This window comes from Chiloscyllium plagiosum, unplaced genomic scaffold (assembly GCF_037043375.1).
Source record: "Chiloscyllium plagiosum isolate Xiang-an unplaced genomic scaffold, Cpla_swu_hap1 HiC_scaffold_28, whole genome shotgun sequence".
Lineage (NCBI taxonomy): Eukaryota > Metazoa > Chordata > Chondrichthyes > Orectolobiformes > Hemiscylliidae > Chiloscyllium > Chiloscyllium plagiosum.
Window position 1 is genome coordinate 29,584,242 of NW_028270166.1, and position 20,389 is coordinate 29,604,630.

A 20,389-nucleotide genomic window follows, 5' to 3' on the forward strand; every position below is an offset into this window, starting at 1 on the left:
TGTTACGTTTAATTTCCCCGGCTGTTCCTTTCCATTCAGTATTTGGAAGACGGAGGGACAGTGCTTGCTTGCTGACAGCTGTCGTGAATCTATTAGACGGTTATGAGTAACCTGACACTTCACTCCGCAGGCAGGAGCGGCTGCAAACTCAGCCCCTGAAGTCAGTGGAAAGGGTTGTTTTTTAAATCGTTTTGGGGTGCGGTGGATATTCAGGAGGACAGACACCCATCCAGAGCTGAGAGTGTGAGTGAGTGAGTGGGCAGTCGGTTCAGTCCCACATCAGCTGGAAGGGAGCTCAGAGCCTCGGGACCACAGCCTGGGAGGGGGGGGGGGGGCACTCAGGAAACTTCTTCCTCAAAGGCTGGAGTTTGTATTTGGGTGGGAGCTCACACAGACAGAGTTGGAGCTGCTCCGGGAGATCCAGGGGAAGGGAATAAGGGGGGGGGGAACTTTCTCCCGCCTGCAGCCCGGGTGAGACCAAGGGGCAATTTGACAACTGCGAGCAATAAGATTTTAACCGCTGCACCCCCCCCTCCCCCGTTACAGCACATAGACAGCAGAGAACAGAAGTGTCTCTGTATGTGTGGCAGTGAAGGGCAGAGAGTTGGAACCAAGGGCTCTGAGCTGTAAGATTGGGCAGTTTCTCTGATTCTGACCTCCCCCCGCCCAGCCCCCTCCCCAAGGGCTGGTTCCCGCGGGCAATGGCAGATCACTGGGCACCCAGCTTTAAGTTTAATGCCCGGGCTCCCTGGCAGCTGTCCCGAGACCAAGGGCTGCAGAGAAGGCCATTCAGGGAGTGAGGGGCTCTCTCTCTCTCTCTCTCTCTTCAATGTCTTGGAGAAGCAGTTCAACATCCTGAGCCATTCCGAGCCAGACTACAACATCACTGACAGGGGCAGGGCTGCAGAGACCGGGCTAAAGGTAAGGTAAGCTCAGAGGGTGGTAGTGCCCAATGCTGTCAGGCTGGGGAGGGGGTGGAGGGCAATGCAGTGCCCAGGATGAAAGGGTAACTTTGTTTTTGAGAACCTTCCTTACGTGTATTTTCGTTTCTATTTGAACCACCGGGACATCTCCGGGCAGTGACTCCGGCAGTTCGCCCGCTTCCTTGGGCAGGGACGGGTTCGCTCCAGGTTACCGGCGGGTGGAGGCAGAGGGGGAGACTACAGCCCCTCCACTCCACCACCCAGCAGCCCCTGTCACCCCCACCCTCACTGACCCTCTCCCCAGCCCCTGTCACCCTCACCCTCACTGACCCCCTCCCCCAGCCCTGCCCACCCCCACCCTCACTGACCCCCCAGCCCCTGTCACCCCCACACTCACTGACGCCCCAGCCCCGCCCACCCCCACCCTCACTGACCCCCTCCGCCTGTCTCGTCCGCCCCCACCCTCACCCTCACCCTCACTGACCCCCCTCCCCCCAGACCCAAACCACTCAGCCCCGCCCGCCCCACCCCCACCCCCACTCTCACTGACCCCCTCTCTCCCCCCCAGACCCGACACCCCCAGCCCTGTCCGCCCCCAGATCTCTGCACTGACCCATCTAACTGCCCACTCACTCCCTGATACCCCCTAACTGCCCTGATACTCCCTTACTACGCTGTCACTGCCCTGATACACTCTATCTGCCCTGTCACTGTCCTGATACCCCCCAACTGCCCTGTCACTGCCCTGATACTCCCTTACTACGCTGTCACTGCCCTGATACCCTCTATCTGCCCTGTCACTGCCCTGATACTCCCTTACTACGCTGTCACTGCCCTGATACCCTCTATCTGCCCTGTCACTGTCCTGATACCCCCCAACTGCCCTGTCACTGCCCTGATACTCCCTTACTACGCTGTCACTGCCCTGATACCCTCTATCTGCCCTGTCACTGCCCTGATACCCCCCTGACTGCCCTGTCACTGCACAAACGCCATGTGCCGGTCCTCCCAGGCCCGCGGCTCTGGTAGCGCAGCCACGTTCCTAGCTGATGGCTCCAGTCCATGTTTGGGGCGACTCCGCTTCCACGGGGGGTTCCGGCTGCTCCGCCAGGACCTGGAGAGGAGGATTGGAAATGAACATCTCCAGGAAGTCTCCAAGTGACCTCGCCTCCCTCTATCTGCTTCTGCCCTTCTGACGGTCTTCCCCGAGCCCCCAGTGTCTCTCCCTCCCTCAAACTATCACTTTCCCTCTCTCCGAGCAAATCCCTTTGCCCACTTTGCCGCTCCTTGTCCAGACAATCTTGCCCCAACCCACCCACTAGCCCCTCACCACCCCCACCCCCCCATCCTGCGCCCCCAGTACTTGGCACTGTGTACGAAGACCAGCTAATACAAAACAGATACCACCACTACAATAGGTACGTAATAATTATTCCCCATATCTGGGAGCTGTTTGCAGACACAGGGAACGGGGCGGGTCAGAGATCCTGCTCATTCGCTATTGGAGCCTGTGTTATCGCTGGTGTCCGTGGCAATGTGCGGACACTTCGTCGTGTGAGAGACACTCTGCACTCAATGGAAAGATCTCACCTTTTATCTGCCGCTGGGAGCTGTGTTCAGAAGCTGGGAGCGAGCAGCAGTCGGCGGCTGTGCTGTTAGTGAGGGTAAGTGCAGCCAGTATTGCAATGTTCTGCAGCTCCGGAATTCGGGGCCCGACTGCTTGCTTTTGGAAAAGTGTCCCGACTTTCACTGTCCTTCGGGGTGAATACCTGCATATCTTTCTTACACAGGGGAAAGGGAGATGGTACACACCCCCTCTCTACTCTCTTTAGAGAAATTCTCCACTTCCCACAACCACCCTGATATGCCCTTCTGGGGCAATTAACGATTATCTGCACCATTGAGGATATTCACAACCCCCTCTCCTCCTATGCACAACATCCCCACTCCTCTCCCACCCCCACCCACTAAACACACACTATCTGCATCCTTCAAGGCATTCACCCTCACTCCTCCCTCCCCCTCCAAACCCTCATCAAACACACACTTACACAGCACTCACTACACCTCCTTCCTCCCCTAACACCCCCACCTAAACAGTCACCATTGTCTGTACCTTTTAGAACATTTTCAGCATACTGTACCCCAAACATACAGTCTGCTTTCACCATTCAAGGGCCCCACACTTGTTTACCTCTCTGTTCTAACTCACTGATCTTGGGTTCCTCTGGCTACCTCAGCTAAAGGTGTTGCTACCTCAGGTAAAGGTGTTGCTACCTCAGGTAAAGGAAGCTGGCAGTGGGATCGCCCCAAATGCCCAGGGCTTTTCTGATTGTTTTTCTGCTTCTGTATTGCAAATGCTCCGAAGATGCTAATTGAGGGATCCATTTTACTGGAATTTGGGTCAGATTATATTTGATATCAGTTACCGAATTGTTGTGTACTTCCAGCATCTAAGTTGTAAATGTCAGAGTATTCTAGACAGCGACATGGTTGCCAGCATTTCTGGTACCGATTCTCAATCCGTTGAGTTTTAAGCGTAAAAACATCAGAAAAAGTTAGTTTTCTGGATTTCTGATTTAATCTCATCAAATCTGCCCCATGGCAACGAGCAGAAAACGGTCTGTTTATCATCAGCGATCAAGTGATATTTCCAGGTCTGTACAAAATAACTGGCCTATTCATGATAGCTGCTTTAGGTGGTCTTTGGTGAGTTTCATGTTAGGTTTGATCTGTCTAGGCTGTAGATTTTCTCAGAGAGTGTAAAAAATTACATGGCATCACGCTGTACAGGGAATTTTCCCAATGGCCTGGTCAACACCAGCTGAACAGATTAACTGGCATTTTGTCTTACTTTTTTTTGGACTATTACTTGCATATGCAGACATTTGCTTGCACAACATCAGTGACCTCATATTAAAAAGTAATCTGTTCATTGTGTGGCATTTTGTGGCATTCTGAAGACATGAAAAGTGCTCGCTACATCAGTGCAAATACTCTTACATAAAGTAATCTTTCCTCTCTTTTGTGAACTGTACTGGATTCAGTGACAATGAATGAAAATATAGGTAGAACAACAGGTTCTCGACAAAAGGTGCTGACCATTTAGCAATTAGAACATAAACTTACTGAAGGTCAGTTATCCAATATGATGGTATGTGTAGTATAACATGGGCTTGAGTGACAAATCGATAGGAAGTAGACTGAGCATTACACTTGATTAGTCAGCAAGTAATGTGATGAACTGCAAATTCAGCAATGGACAGCCAGATAGGACAAACTACAGTCAGTTATATGAAGGAATTCTCACTTATTTTGATTCCCCCATCTCCCCCTGCCCCCAAATTGTACCTCCTGGTCTTTGTGTCTTGCCAGAATTTGTGAACTTGTTTCCTGCCTTTCTTTTCACCTCTGTCTGAGTTCATTTAATGAGAAGGACGTAGCTTCATTCACAGTTAAAGATCACTTTGTGGATAGTGCAATGTTCCCTTTTATAATTTAACTTGCTCTAAACTTGGCTATGCTATAACAAAATGCCTTGAGACTCTTTTTCTCTTTGACTAAAGTAAATGATTAAATTACAAGACCATGGCAATTTTCCTAATTTTTCTTTGCTGATTAAACTGTTTTTATTCTAATGTTGTCCAGCAGTTTATCAAAACAAGTTCTAATTTCCCCAGAAGTTGCAATTTACACTGGTGCACTGGAGTCCAGTGTAGCTTGTCATATTCATTTTAACCAAAAGAACAAGAAATGTTACAGATGCAGTAGTTCTGTTAGAAGAAGCGCGATGTTGTGTTAAATCTAGTTTTATAAGCATGAGTAGCCAGTAACCTAAAAAATTCTCATTCTGCCCAATTACTATAAATTAACTCTCTACATTGAACCAAGTTTTCATCACTTTGTCTCTTGATGTTAGATTTACCCATCAAAGTTTTCCACATTTTGTTATGAATAGACTTGATAATTTCCAATATTAAGAAATTAGAATAATGGAATCTTCAGATGATCGTGAGATCAGCTACATTCCCCAGATCACCCAGTTTTGGCTATCAGATTAAATTTGATCAATATTTTTCAATGGAGAGATTTATAGATTTCAGCGGGATGAAATATTCTCAAAGAGAAATAAACAAGTGTTCATCTGGAGAATATGTTTTACAGAAACACATTTTCTGTTTGAGTGCTTACACTGCAAAACAGAAGCACCCAATACAGTCATAGCCTGTGATGTTAATCCCTTGATGGCACATTGTGGATTGGGTTGTGTAGTTTCCCAATTGATGCTACTTGAGTCGAGTCAGAGGTCTCCCTGGTCAGAGGAAATGGACAGAGCATGCAGCCTACAATCAGAAGCAGGCAGGTGTCTCAGACACCAACATCAATATGGCTGCACCAACATCAATAACAGTCAAAATTCCTACTGATTGTATTTAACCTTGTTAAAAACAACACCTCACTCCCCTAACATTGGTAGAGAATTAGCAAACCTTTTGGAGAAATGGCGGAAATGGCTGTTTACCGCAGTTATTTGAGATTTCGCTGACCTTCCCAATGAGCTACAGCAGGAGACTGGGAGAACACCCGTGGAAATCCCAGGCGCCAGTGTATTGTGTTATCATCAAGTTTTGTCTGTTTGCTCGGGAACCCATCCACAAACATCCTAAAGTAATCTCCTCAAGTAGTTAGATAAAGTGAGTCACTAGTGTTCCTGGGAAAGACAGCAATTGCAAATTCCCAGGACAGATGGCGCTGGTGCTGAACAATTTCAAATTAGGATATTGAGAAAGAACAGAAATCTTCCCAGCTTTCGGGGTCATTTGGAATAGTTGTCAATAACAGAAAGTGCACTGGGGTGTGGAGAAGATTTCTGATGTCGTGTTCAGTGAGGATTTTATTATGAGATGGAAACAAATTGTCTACAAAATTGTTACAAAGCTAAATTTTGTTGAATATGTTCATTCAATAATACCTTTTTTACTTCATATTTTCATTTATAACTTTGTTAGATACTTTCAGTTTAAAAGTTTAATCTATGTTTCATATTCCAACAATCTGAAGAGATTAATTTCTTGCTAAAACTTGGTGAGTTTAGAGCGCTGATAAGGAATAATAATAATAATTGAGTAATAGGGCCCTGAAAAAGGACAAGTTATCTGTGAAAGCATAGGTTCCAGGCCATAGTTTACACAAACTATTCTCTCAGTAGAGAGAATCTGAAATTATAATTCTAATGTTTGGAAATGGAAGAAAACATGGGACAAAGATCAGTTAACCTAAAAATATCTGTAATAGGAAACACTTGTAAGCATTGTATATGCTCATCAATCATCAGAGGTAACTATGCTCATGTCTCATTAATCTGTTGGAATTCTTTGAAGAGCCAAACAAAACTGTGGATGCAAGTTAAATTTCCAAAAAGATATTTGATAAAGATCCTTGTGTGAAGATTTTCAAAGAGCTTGCAGAATAAATATTTTAAATAATTCGTTGGCTTCAAAACTTGTTTAGCAAATATCAAAGAAAGACAGTAACAAATGGAGGAAAATAAATTTGATCCTGGAAGTAGCTTCAAGCTCGATTATGCTGAAATCTTCACTGAGACTGGCTGCAGAATAAAATTTTAAAAAAGAATAGATTTCGTAACACATCTTGTATCCTTGTGATGTGCCAAAGTCCTTTTTAGTAAATTACTTATTTATTACTTTTCAGTGCATGAATTTTTCAAGAAACATAGTCACCATTTATTTCATAGAAAAATACAGCAGCCAATTTGTACACAGCAAGGTCACATAAACAGCAACACAGTGCACTGGCAGATACTCCATTTCTGGTAGCGTTGGTTGAAAGATAAGTGGACATTTGATGATGCTATACAAAGAATGAGACTATATTTGTATTGCAGGTTTCACCTCTTGATATCCTAAAGTTGCTAACTCCAAATGTTTACTTTTGAAGAGAAATTTGTCTTGTAGGAAATATGATAGCTATTCAGGCAGAAAGAACTTTGGAGCTGCAAATGTGATGGATGGGAGTAACGTGATCTAGACGTCAAAAAACATGGATAGTATTGACAGGGCTATCTTACCCAGATTATGAGTACATGATTATAGAGTATATTTGCAAATCTAACAAACATCAGGCAAGATTAGAGGAAATACTCACGGATCTGTGAAATAGTCATGCAACAAATGTAAAGGTTGAGTCAGGATGCTTATTCAGATAAAGGGCTCTGTAAGTGAACCTGCTTGTTGTCGAATATTTATGAAGCTAGGACTGGACCAATACATTCAGTATATACCTGCAAGAGTGTAGCCCCACCAAACCTCATGTTCTTAGCCACAGCAGATGGTTTAAGCAGCACTTTCAATTTTCAGTTTAGGTAAGTAGCTTTGCTCAAATGCTTCTTTCCAGTCTTTCCCTATTATCTCTCACTTTGCTGAAGATAGAATCAAACAAAAATATCCGATTGAAAACAACAGAAAGCAGCTTAATCCGAGATGCAATCACCCCTCAGACTTCTGGTTCTTTCAAGCAATTATGCAATTCTCCTTTGAATTTTTCAACAGAGTCAGTCTCCACTGTTTCCTTAGGCAATCCATTGACACAAACAACATCCCCTAGATAAAGTGGCCTGATCTAAACATTTGGCCCACCTTCCCTCTTCTCATTCTTTGTTCCCATTTTTCAGTTTGTGCAAGCCTCATACATAATAGCTCAATCGATCTATTCCCTCAATAATATCCCCTGAGGTTTCTTTTTTCCGAATAAACATTCTCAGTCTCTTCTACCTCTGTCCATTTCTAAGCTTACATTTAAGTGTTCTATTCAGAATTGCCTCCGATACCTGGTTATCACTTGCGCTCGTATAATATTGGATTGTATATAATACTCTAGAGAAAGATGTTCACCTTGATAGTAATCTGGCAGAGAAGATTGTGTAAAACCTTCTTGATTTTCTTCTCATTCAATCAAGATTAATAAAAATGGAACAGAGCAAAACTGAAAATTAATTCAAAATAAAAAATGAATGAAATTAGCCATCACTAATGTCAACCTTTCTGGATGCTGCACAGTGTGATTATCTATTTGCTCCAGATAGGATCACTGCAGAACAACTGCAGTTCATCTGGTACAGGTATGCCCACAGTGCTAACAGATAGATAACAATAACACTGGCAGTGACAGATAATAGTTTCAAGTCAGTATGATACATTGCTTGGGGAAGAGGAGGAGTTTGCAGATAATGGTGTCTGCTACTCCAGACCCTCTAGGTGGTAAAAGGTTGCGGTTTGGAAGAAGCTGTCAAAGGACCCTCAGTGAGTTACTGCACTGCATTTGGTGTGTACCACTATGTGTCACTAGTGGAAGGAATGGGCTGCTTTTTCCTGGATGGTATTGAGCTCCTTGCATGTTATTGGAGCTGCTGTCATACAGGCAAGTGGAAAGAATCCCATCACATGTGTGAATGGTGGTCAGGCATTGGGGAGTCAGACTTGTTGTAGCATGTTGTAATCCAAATCCACCAGTTACTTTATTCGATGATAAGTTGATCATCCAGATTGACCATAATAACTAGACTCACTTAGTTCAATAGAACCTGACCATTTCCCTGTTGCACTCCACCCTTATAGTCTTTTGCTGCTTGACTGCATGATGGTGTTTTCATTTCAAATCCATTTTGCTTTTAGCCTGTGCTTTATCTCTTGCTGTTCACAGTTATGAAGGACACAATCTGCCAGAACTCTTGTCAAGCACCCAACATGATGGCTGGTGTTTATCTATTACTGAGACAAGCTAACAAATTGCTTACTATTTGTAATCTCTGAGGAAACAACATGAGAGCTAACTAATTAGCATTTTAAGTACATATCATTTCAGACCCCTTTTTAACTTGTTTTAAAGTTTAATGTATTCATCCATCTTGCTCAGTTTTTCAGCCTATCAATGATTGCAACCATCAGACATTAAAACCTTCATTACTGTCAGTAGGAAGACAGTCAGTACAGGAGAGATGTTGCAGTTATTTTTCAGACAGCTAGCTTGAAGACAGATATTACTATCCATATCGGGATTGACAACACTCGGAGCATCTGAAAAGACTGTAGTGTAAGCAGGGAGAGAGGCAGAATCAACTACACAGAGGAGACAGTCATGGTACGGTGAGCACTCAGAGCAGCACTGACAGGACAGCCATAATTATAAGTACAGTGACTGTCAATATTTGCAGAGCCGGACATACAATTAGTATTGGTGGAAAAACTCTGAGACTTAGTGGTTTTCTATCTCTCAACAATTAGGAACATAAATGCAATGCTAGCTATATAGTTACAGCAAATCAAAAATATTATTAAATTAAATCTAACCTTCTTTGCGTGAATGGAGAAGAGTTTGGTGAACTGCAGTTGTTGAATGATCACCTCCCTTACACAATGCATTGCTTCATTGTAAACAGTTAAATTATGTTACTTTTGATCTCAATGCTGACAGTCCTGGTGTTGGAAGTGAACTGAATGATCAGATTTTGAGACCAAATCCTGAAATACAAAGAGTAGTGCACATGGTGGTGGGGGATGGGGGAATGCGAGAACAGGGAGTATAGATTGGGTGGCTGAAAATATTTATTACATTCATAAATTGTAAGGTTTTGTGGCTGGGTATATGGAATATATATAGTAGACCACCAAAGAAAAATATTTGCATCATCTCTTAACTTATTTTCTTTAGCAATCATTGATAGACACGGTATCCTGTTGCTGTCTCTTATTCCCCACCCTTTCCTATTAGACCGCTACTAATTCACAGCTGACAGTCAATCCAAATTCATCACTGACACACTGTGAAACATGACACCCACTCGCCACAACAGAAAGGGACAAAACCATCCAATAGATTTTCAAGAGTCAATCCCAACAGCCTAGAACCAACTTGGCCCAGTATTTGAGAGAGCCAGAGGGACAGTTCATGGCTTTTTGCTCATGCATGCAAGTTTCTTTTCAAAGGGGCCAGGCTGTTCAAAATAAGGCTTCAAGACACTGTTGAAAATTACTTTCCATGATTGTAGTTGAAAAACTCTCTTGAAAAATATGGGCTGTTAATATTAGGCCTGGCAGTGACAATGCTTCTCTATTCAGACACAGAACAGTTTGTCAAAAGAATACCCTCCTAAACAGTGCTTCTAATAGATTCCAAGTATTTGTGACCCTGGTTCTCTGTCTGCATAAACTATTCTCTCTGGGAACGGCAAAACAGTGAAATAAACATGCACTTCATGAAGCTGCAGCTTTTAAATCCTCTGTTACTAAATCCAAGTTTTGTTTATAAGAGTTTATGCAGGGTTACTAAACATGGGCCTTGAAATAAATATAAAAGCAGTGTAGTACAGTTTGTTTACATATGTGCATGACGGTCTGAGTTCAATCTCTTGAGTTCGCAAAGCTGCAACGTGTGGAGAATCAACCAAGTATTTTTTCACGTTCTCAGAGCCAGCAGGAGAATTGTAACTTTGTAGCTGTATCCCCACTGATATATAAAAATTTAAAGAGCAACAGTTTTCTCCGCTGGTCTGTGAGCACTGATTTTCTCTTTGGATTACATTACTTCATTAGTGTTTGACTCAATCCAAGTTGGGTGTATCTGTGCTGTGAGGCTGATTTGATTATTTGTTAGTTTCAATACTAACCTTGTGCCACAGTGCAATTCAAGATCTGAAGGTTTCCCAGAGGTTTCTCAGCACCAAAAACAAACATCTAATCACAATGATAAAATGTTTAACCTGAGGCTAAACCACTCCATTACCTTAGCCTCAGTATTGTATGCATAGCTCGACAGACTCTTCTACCTTAATGTTTGAAACAAGGCAATAAAAGGGATTTGTACTTATTAAAACCTTACCTCCCAGTTCTAACCTCCAAACTCATATTCCTGAACACTCTTCCTCTTCCTGCAATTCAATGAGTTGCAATTGAGCGTCCATTGTCACATATACCACTTACCATGACACATGTTTGCAACGAAATAATAGTGTTTCTTAAGACTTGCCAGAAAAAGACCTCACAAACATGGCTATGTTTGTAATGAGCAGACAATCTGCAAAAAAAAAATCCACACAGCATGTTGAAAATCTACCCTATTGACTTTCTAGGTTTCATTGCCTTAGTTTTTCTAAAGCTGTCTTCAAAAAGCTAGATGTCTTCTTTTGTAACAAACTCCTTTTCCTTTATTAACTCTTCACTTTGAAAGCAAATGCTCCAAGGGCTGGTATATTCACTCACACTCTTGCATATAATAAACTGGACATTTGATATATGACCAACTTCCAACCTCTCTTTGTTTATATCACAATCTTATTTGCGTCTGTCTTATCATATTTCTATGGTCAGAGCAAGTGAATTTAAATTTCTTCAGTTGTTTTGTTCCTGTGTAACCAGCACATCTCCTCCCATGTTATCCCATTCCCTGCAGTCTTACTGGGTTGAAATTAACACTGTGTGCTGACATAGTCTGACACATTCATTCCCTAAGCCTCAAACCCAATGCATTCTTTGTACCTCTGTTCTCTTTTTCTTCAAGAATGGGTCAGCTCTGAAAATCCAATATTGATGTCATTTCTTAACCATTTCTTCACATATTTGGTCTTGGACAGTACATTTTCCAATCTTTTGTTTTGGAGACTGGCTCTTTACTTAGGTTCTCTCCATAAGCTGAACACAGTAGAACCTGCATATTTCCTTATGCTTGCCAATGCACTTGCACCTTCTATTTAATTGAGCAGGACAAGATGGAACAAAACCTCCATCAATCTGCACCATACATTTCCATCTTCAGTTTGCTTGTTTAGGAGGTTTTTTTTGCCATGATTGTTAACAATGAACAGGTTCTAGAGTATTTCATGTGCCATCACTTTCCTGAGGTTTTGGGTTCTACCAGAAACTTAAATACTGGGAGGAGTAGTGAGATACATCCTCACAGGTCCATGGATTGATTTGAGTCCATTGTTCTGTCATTACTGTTGTAGCGACTTCGCATTGCTGACTTTTTTCAGTTTTCATTAGAGCAGTCAAATCATGATTCATAGTAACTATGGGAACAAAAGCCTTTGGTTTTGGCTAATCTCTTAACAGAAATCACTTGGAAAAGGTATTCTCTCACAACAGTTATAGTGTAAAAGCAGCTGGTTCATATCACTGCATAAAAGGTAAAGATTTGGAAGTATATCAAGTATACATTTACATCTTTAATAACGGAATAAGATGGTTCTTTCTCCAAGTATTGCATTGGGTAACCAAAGAGCAGAGGTTTTGTACATGGGTTTAAAGACTGCTTATATGCACCTATAGCTTCTGCAATTTCACGACCTGGTGGCAAATAGTGACAATGTCTCAGTATGAAAAGAAAGCATTCAATGTTCTTCAATGAAGTATGAAATGTGCATCCATCCTAATTTCTGTCTTCTACCTTTTATCTTCCACCTCCATCCTCCTTAATTTTCTCTTGTTCCATCCTTGATATATTGCTGGTCTTATTTTTGTCAGGCATCCTTCATCACGTCGCTCAAGTGCTAAAGTTTAGTGCATCCTTGATGGTGAATGTCAGTGTGCACTTCCTTCATGATTCTATTTTGGACTGATGTCAACATTTGTGTATTCCTAGCAAGGGTTGCTGGTCAGGAACAGGACGGCCAAGTGATTTTATTCTTGACTTTATGAGTAATAGGATGGTATCAGGGGCATGGATAAAGGATTAGCTGATGGCAGAAGACAGAAAATGGGGATAAAGGAGTCTTTTTCAGGATGTCAGCCAGCAACTAATGGAGTTCCACAGAATCAATATTGGAACCACAACTATTCACATTGTACAGTCACAATTTGGACAGAGGAACTAAGATCATTGTTTCTAAGAATGCAAAAGACACAAAGAAAGGTGGAGGGCCAGGTGATGTTGAGGAGATGGGGAGGCTGCAGAAGGACTTGGAAAGGTTAGGAGAGTGAGCAAAAAAAGCGGCATATGGAATAAAATGTGAGGAAGTGTGAGGTTATGCACTTTGGTAGGAAGAATAGTGACTATTTTCTAAATAGCTAAGGGCTTCAGAAACCTGAAGCTCAGAGGGACTTATGAGTCATAGTTCAGGATTTTCTTAAGGTTAGCATGTATATTCATTTGGCAGTGAGGAATGATAATGCAATGTTTGCATTCATTTTATGATGGCTAGAATACAAGAATACGGACGTACTGCTGAGGCCGTATAAGGCTCTTGTCAGACAACATTTGGAATATTGTGAGCAGTTTTGAGCCCTGGTTCTAAGGAATGATGTGGTGGAGTTGGAGGAGGGTCGCCAGAGAAGGTGTACAAGAATGATCCCAGGATGAAGGCATATTCATAGAAGGAGCAGTTCAAGACTCTGGGTCTGTACTCAATTGAATTTAGAAGGATGAGGGCTATCTGATTGAAATTTACAAAATACTGAGAGGTCTGGGTAGAGTGGACATGGAGATGATGTTTCCCATGGTAGGAGAGACTAGGACCTGAGGGCATAACTTCAGAGCGAAAGGAGAACCCTTTAGGACTGAGATGAGGAAGAATTTCTTCTGCCATTGGGTGGTAAATCTGTGGAATTCATTTCCCCAGAACATTACCGAGGTCAAGTCATTGAGTGTATGTAAAGCAGAGATAGTTATGTTCTTGATTAGTAAGGGGATCAGGGGTAACAGGAGAAGGCAGGAAAATGGTGGTGAGAAACATATCAGTCGTGATTGAATGGCGAAGCAGACTTGATGCTCTGAATGGCCTAATTCTGCTCCTATATCTTATCGTCTTCTCGTCTTGCAATCTCTATTTGTCACAGGCAGCAGTTAACTGAAGGATCAAACTTGGTGGGTGTTTTCTTCCTGGTCTGTGTCCTATAGCTACTTACTGGTTGGACTCATAAGATCGACCAGCTTTCCCCTTGGTGCAATATATGAAATGGTATAATCCGAGGGAAGAATGTAGGCAGAGGAAGACACAAAAGGCAGAAGGAGAAATAGATTAAATGAGAGAACAAGAAAGTGGCTGTTGGAGTACAGTGTGGGGTAAATGTGAAAATGCCCATTGATTAGCCTTGATTATAAAAGAATTGAGGATGAGAGTAAGCAAGATTTATTGTGACTATGAAGGACTTTTGTAAGATCACATCAGGAATGCTTTCTACCCTTTCCCTCCTCCTCCCCCATCTGAGGAAGTGTTTACTTGCTTTAGAGGGGATGGAGTTGAGGCTCACTAGATGAATCCTAGCCTGAGAGGTTCTATTAGGAGGAGCTATTGAGAAGAATAGGCTATTTATTCTCTGGCATTTAGAATAATGAGAGGCAATCTTATTGAAATGTATAAAATTCTTGGAGGACTTGTTAGGGTAGATGCTGAAAAGCTGTTACCACTGACTGTATAGAATCTTGAAATAGGGATCAGTGTGACAGGACAAAGAGCCAGGCCTTTAGGACGGAGTTTTGAATATATTTCTACATCTGGGTTTATGAATATTTTTTGTGAAACCTTTCTCATCTTTAAGCCTGAAATTGATAAATGAGCCATCATGTGAATCGCGAATACAGTCATTTGGCAGAAAAGTGGAATCAAAATAGATGATCAATGATAATCTTATTGTTTGGTTGTGTGGGCTATTTGGCCTATTACAGCTATTATTTCTGTTAACCTGTTATTCTGGTCTTCATGACCAGCCTGCATACAATTGTTGTGTTTTCTTTGGCTATGGTTTTAATATGATACATTCTATTATTGGGACAGTCCTTGAGCTGTAATGTTCTCTTTCTCACTTTCACTAAAGAGCACAATGATTATTGCCAATCATTTACCATGACAATGAGATAGTGAGACTGCACTGCAAACGTTTTCTGAATGACAGCTTTCTTACCTATGAAGGGGATTTGAACAAGTAAGAACGGGAACCTCTGGCTTCCACTGTTCCCTAATTATAGGTTAATATGCAGTATGAAGCTTCTGGGTGATTTATACCCTTTTAAGTATTTAAGCTACTTTTCAGTGAAAGTTTAATGCTGCATACATGCAAGTAACAAAGGCATAAAATTAATGATAATTGGGTGGAAGTCCCACTGAGGGGCCTAACTCCAATGCAATTAACTGTCAGAGGGAATTGGTTTAAGTCCAAATTTAAAAAGATTGTGATCTTGTTTCGTGTTCTTAGTTCTCAGTTTGGAATGTCACTGCTGTTTGTTTTGTGTTTCCAATGTTTTTTTGGATCAGAACACGCAAGAAAAAAATTATGTAATGAATGAAGCTGCAATATTATTGTTACCAATACTACACTATAAACACCAGAGAACAGTTACTTCCAAGGATTCAACAGAACACACAAGTCTTTGGTGATTTATAAAGCATCTCCCTCAACAGTAAGACTGACACCATCTCAGTATGGTGTTAATACTGCAGCTCTTGAGAAGCTGCTGCAAGTGTTCTTCAATGCATCAATGCTACGTTACTCTGAGGAGACAACTCAGTGATGGGTGTTAGATGTTGAAAATTTTCCTAGTATCAAGCTTCCTAGTTTTAAGTTACATAAACTGACTTTAAAAGAAAAACCTGGTGGTGTTTGATAAACATTTACAGTGTGCTTGGCCTGCTAGCCATAATTTTCCTGACCATATCTGTAGTTCCCTGGCACATCTACCTGGCAATGACTGCGTGTAGCTGTGGGGCAACAGGTTTCTGTTTGTTGAGATGTGCCATTTGCAGCAAAGATATCTGGAGCTAAACTACAATGTGGAGTTGTCACTGTCAGTGCTTGGCAATGTTACCTGCACATTCACCTGTCACTAACTCACATGCCATTTACCATCCAAAGTGCTGCCTAAAATTGAGTGAAACAACTGGCTGATGTAACTGGTTAGCATTGCTACATGTTTCATCCCATTCCTTGCAGGTTAGTAAAACAAATATAACACGGCTCCAGTTTGTAAGGTATTTCACGTCACCTGTAACATGAAATGGAAGTTGGATGAACTTTAAATTATTTGGCAATATTCTTAAGGTTACCTGCAACCCCTCACCCACAAAACAACCCAGCCTGATATTCTAAAACAAACAGCTAACACTGTACATACCAGAAAGCTGAAATCAGAACAGAAAATGCTGAAAATGCAAAGACTTCATCTGTGCTGAGAGAAACATAATCAATGAATGGAATGTCATGAGCCCACAGGTGCAGTCAGGGTGTGGAGGTGGGGAACGGGAGTGCAGCAGTGGGCCAATTCACCAGTCTGGACAGCCATTGGCAACATCATCGTGGCCATTTCCAAGAGCCCTGAATTGAGGTCAGGCATCTCCTGCTTGCCAGAGATCCTCGCTCCTTCTGCAGGAATTTCAAACAGGAACTTTGAGGGCTACCATCTTATCACTTTCCAGTATCTTGGAGAAGTGGGAACTGTGTATACCCTGCTAGGCCTAAACTCTAGGGTCCATTTACCTTTAAGGCCATAAAAATCAAGCCGTGTGGCCACTCAAGCTTGCTCCACCATTCAATAGGGTGATCGCTGACCTGACACTCCACATGTCCACTGTCCAGCCCTCTCCCTATAACCCTTGAGTCCCTGACTGATCAAGAATCTATCTACCTCAACCTTAAATGTGCACCACGACTCTAGTCTCACAGCTCTCTCTGGCAAAGATTTTCAAAGACTCTTAACCCTCTGTCTGAAGAAATTCCTTCTTTTCTCAGTCTTAAATTGGTTCCCCTTTATTCTGAGCCTTAGAACGCAGGTAAGGGGTGAGATTGCCTGGATTAGCCATGGGTGGGTGCTGGGATTAGTGTGAAGTGTCCTCCTGCCAGAACTTACCTTATCATTGGTCACTCCCTCCCAGAAAGGAGAGGACTCTATCACCTCTCCCCAGCCAAGCAGGCTGCAGGCATACTCCCGGGGTTTTGGTGATGCTGGTCTGTCCACATCGCATAGCCCCCTCCTCCTGCCGATTGTTGAATACCAGCAGCAGGTTTAAGTGGTCTTTGAAGCATCTCCATCGATCTCCAGGCAGGAATGCTGTTTACAATTCGTACTTTTCGGGAGTCATAGGTTGGTGATGGGGTGATATTCAAAAAAAAGAGTCACTTTGTGTTCCCCTGCCCAATAAAAACCACATGCCCACTCCCCACCCCACCCCCAGACCATGTCATTCAGCTCATTACATTCCACCCATTGACTCTGTTTCCCTCATCACGGACGCTGATGGAGCTCTGCGTTTCCAGCATTTTCAGTTTTGCTTTCAGCTTTCCAGTATGTATGGCGTTAACTGTTTGTTTTAGATTATCAGGCTGGGTTGGTTAGTTGGTGAGGAGTTGCAGAGGATGTTAAGGACATTGTCAAATAAATTAAAGGTTATCCAACTTTTGTTTCATGTTAGAGGTATCGTGAAATATCTTTCACACTGGAGCCATGTCATATTTGTATTACTAACCTGTTAAGGAAAGTGATGAAATATATAGCAATGCTAACAAATTGCATGAGTGGAGGGAGTGCATGTTTGAGTTGGTGGAGTGCCAATCACGGCAACTCCTTTATTTTGGACGGTATTGAGCTTCTTGAGTTATGTTGGAGCTGCAGTCATCAGGCAACACCGTCACAAGTTCTTCCCAAAGATTTCGGGTCAGTGAACGTTCTTGAGAATGCTTCTGAAAGATCATCAGCCTGAAATATTAATCTTTTGCGAATCTTTTCCCAATTCCACAGATACTGCATGACCTGCTGAGTATTCCCAGTGTTTTCTGTCTAATTTTAATTTCAGCATGATATTTGTTCGTGCATTCTTGGAATGTAGGTATTAGCGGTAAGGTCAGTGTTTATTGCTAATCCCTAATTGTCTTGGAAGGTGATGGTGAGTCATCTTCAGAAATTTCTATCTGTTCTATTTGGTGAGCACAATCACAATGCTGTTGTTTCCAGGTTTTGTTTTATCCTGAGACAGTGAGAAAATGGCAACATACTTCCAATCAGGACGGTGCACACCTTGAAGGGGAGCTTATTGGTGAGGTTAGTTTCTCATAATGTCTGCTGCCTTTGTCCTTCTAGGCAGAAGAGATTCCAGATTTGAAGCTCCTGCTGAAGGAGCCTTGGGAGGTTGTGCTGACACTGTGCATTTTGTATGAGGTACACATTGATGCCACTGTGCACCATCAGTGGAGGGAGTGAATGTTTGAGTTGGCAGTGCTAATCTAGGTAATCACTTTGTTTTGGACTGTGTTGAGTCTGTTGAGCTTCATTGTAACTGCCCTCATCAAGTGAATGGTGTTCTGTCACACCCCTGATCTGCACCTTTTAGATGGTAGACAGGCTTGGGGAGCCGGGATGAGTTATTTAACACAGAATTCCGAGCCTCTGACTTGCTCTTGTAGCCACGTTATTTATTTAGCTGGTCTAGTTCAGTTCCTGTCAATGTTAACTCCTAAAATGATGATGCTGGGCTACTCGGCGATGCTGTTGAATGCTAAGGAGAAAGTGAGGACTGCAGATGCTGGACATCAGAGTCAAGAGTGTAGTGCTGGAAAAGCACAGCAGGTCAGGCAGCATCCGAGGACCAGGAGAGTCAACGTTTTGGGCATAAGCCCTTCATCAGGAATCTATTCCTGATGAAGGGCTTATGCTCAAAACATTGATTCTCCTGCTCCTTGGATGCTGTGTGACCTGCTGTGCTTTTCCAGCACTACACTCTCGACTGTTGAATGTTAAGGTGAAACAGTTGGATTCTCTTTTGTTGCATGTGGTCATTGCCTGGTTTGAATGGCCCAAGACTGATTGTTGTCCAGTTCTTAACTTTCATGAGCTCAGTCTTCGTCAGTATTTGAAGAGTAGCAAATGGTACTGAATATTGTGTGGTTATCACTTCTGGCATTATGATGGAGGAACAGTCATGGATGAAGCAGCTGAAGATGGTTGGCTGCAGGATAGTACCCTGAGGAACTCCTGTAATAATCTCCTGAGATGATTGGTTGCCAATAAGTGTAGGTTTTGAGCTAGATATGGCTTCAACAAAACAAAGAGGTTCCTTCCTGATTCCAACTGACTTCAATTTTGCCTTTGCTCCTTGATATTATACTTGGTCAAATGCTGCCTTGATGTCACTTTTACTTCACCTAGAATTCAATTCTGTTATTCATCTTGAACCAAGGCTATAATAAGTTCTGTTGGTGAGTACCGTCAGTGATTCTTTCTGTAATTCTGCTTATGATCAAGAGTAGATTGATAATGTGGTAAAAGGATGGATTAGATTTGTCCTGAATCTGGACAATTATTTCCCAGTCTACTTAATCAAAAGTAAGGTGATGATAGGTGTCATGCTGCACTTGGCGACAATCTGTGTTTGGCTTCCATGAGGATCACATATCTTCAGACCTTATGGATAAAAGAGCTGCATTTTCAAAGCGAGGTGAGATTAGTTGCCCCTGACATTGAGATAATATTTGACTGAGAATAGCATAAAGGATTGTTGGCATGATCATGCTATCCTGTTGCATCGCTATAAGATAGTTAGCTGTTAAAAATTGTTGAGCAACTCTGAACACCTGTTTTGCTGGGATCTACCTCTGCAAGGAGTTGCTTTGAAATTCTTTTGATCCTTGGGATCCTCACAACAGCGGGAAACAGGAAACTTTTCATCCCTCAGTTTGGCTCGATTTGAAACCAAGCTCCAGAGGTGAAGATGCATTCACTGTCACATGAATCCCCCTTGGGCAATCTAAGATGGAAGCTGCCTAGGGTCAGCAGCAATCCCATCTGGCTGCTTTTTATCATTGCAGACAATTTGTCACAATCACTTTGACATCAAAGTCCAGAGAGTGCAAGCTGCTCACATTACTTCTGCAGAAAATCTGTATCTGAATGTAAGAATTTACAAGGAAGATGTATGATACTCCTGACTCTATTAAACATTGAATGGTGATCTAATGAACTAGAGTTTTATTTTGTGCCTGCCACTTCTAACAAAATATCATATTGTCTATGGATTGCTTACCATAACCTTTAAAGCACCCCAACCACAGCATCACAACTGACAGCTGCAAATAGTTATGTGATTTGGAAATAAATGGGATAATTGGTAATGATTTCCATAATATATGTTTAGAATAATGATAATCGCTGATTTGTTGATCTACACAAAGTCTTCTATTAGTTACAATGGGTGGGAAGATGCCTGAGGATTTAACCAGACCAGGACTGTATTGTTTATTGTCTTTACCGCTTATATCCACTGTCCTGATATATCTGAGTCAAAAGTCACACCACACCAGGTTGTAGTCCAACAGGTTTATTTGAAATCACAATCTTTTGGAATGCTGCTCCTTTGTCAGGTGAAGTCTTCTCTGAAATGAAGTCCGCTTTACCTGATGAAGGAGCAGTGCTCCAAAAGCTTGTGATTTCAAATAAATCCATTGGACTATAACCTGGTGTTGTGTGATTTCTGA

At 42.3% G+C, this 20,389-nt stretch overlaps 1 protein-coding gene across 3 annotated transcripts in view; it reads left to right on the plus strand.

Moving 5' to 3' along the window:
• Positions 1-548: 548 nt before the first annotated feature.
• Positions 549-20,389, plus strand: part of nrtn (neurturin) — a 140,552-nt gene continuing 120,711 nt past the window's right edge. Inside the window, exons 1-2 of one of the 3 annotated variants that reach the window (XM_087976081.1) lie at positions 819-921; positions 2,383-2,587. Coding sequence is in view for 1 of the 3 variants with exons in the window: in XM_087976080.1 (XP_087832206.1) it covers positions 736-921 (186 nt within the window). In the remaining 2 variants the exon portion in view is untranslated. Of the gene's footprint in view, positions 922-1,800; positions 2,342-2,382; positions 2,588-20,389 lie in introns of those variants that run through there. The other 2 variants (XM_087976080.1, XM_087976083.1) reach the window with 2 other exon arrangements.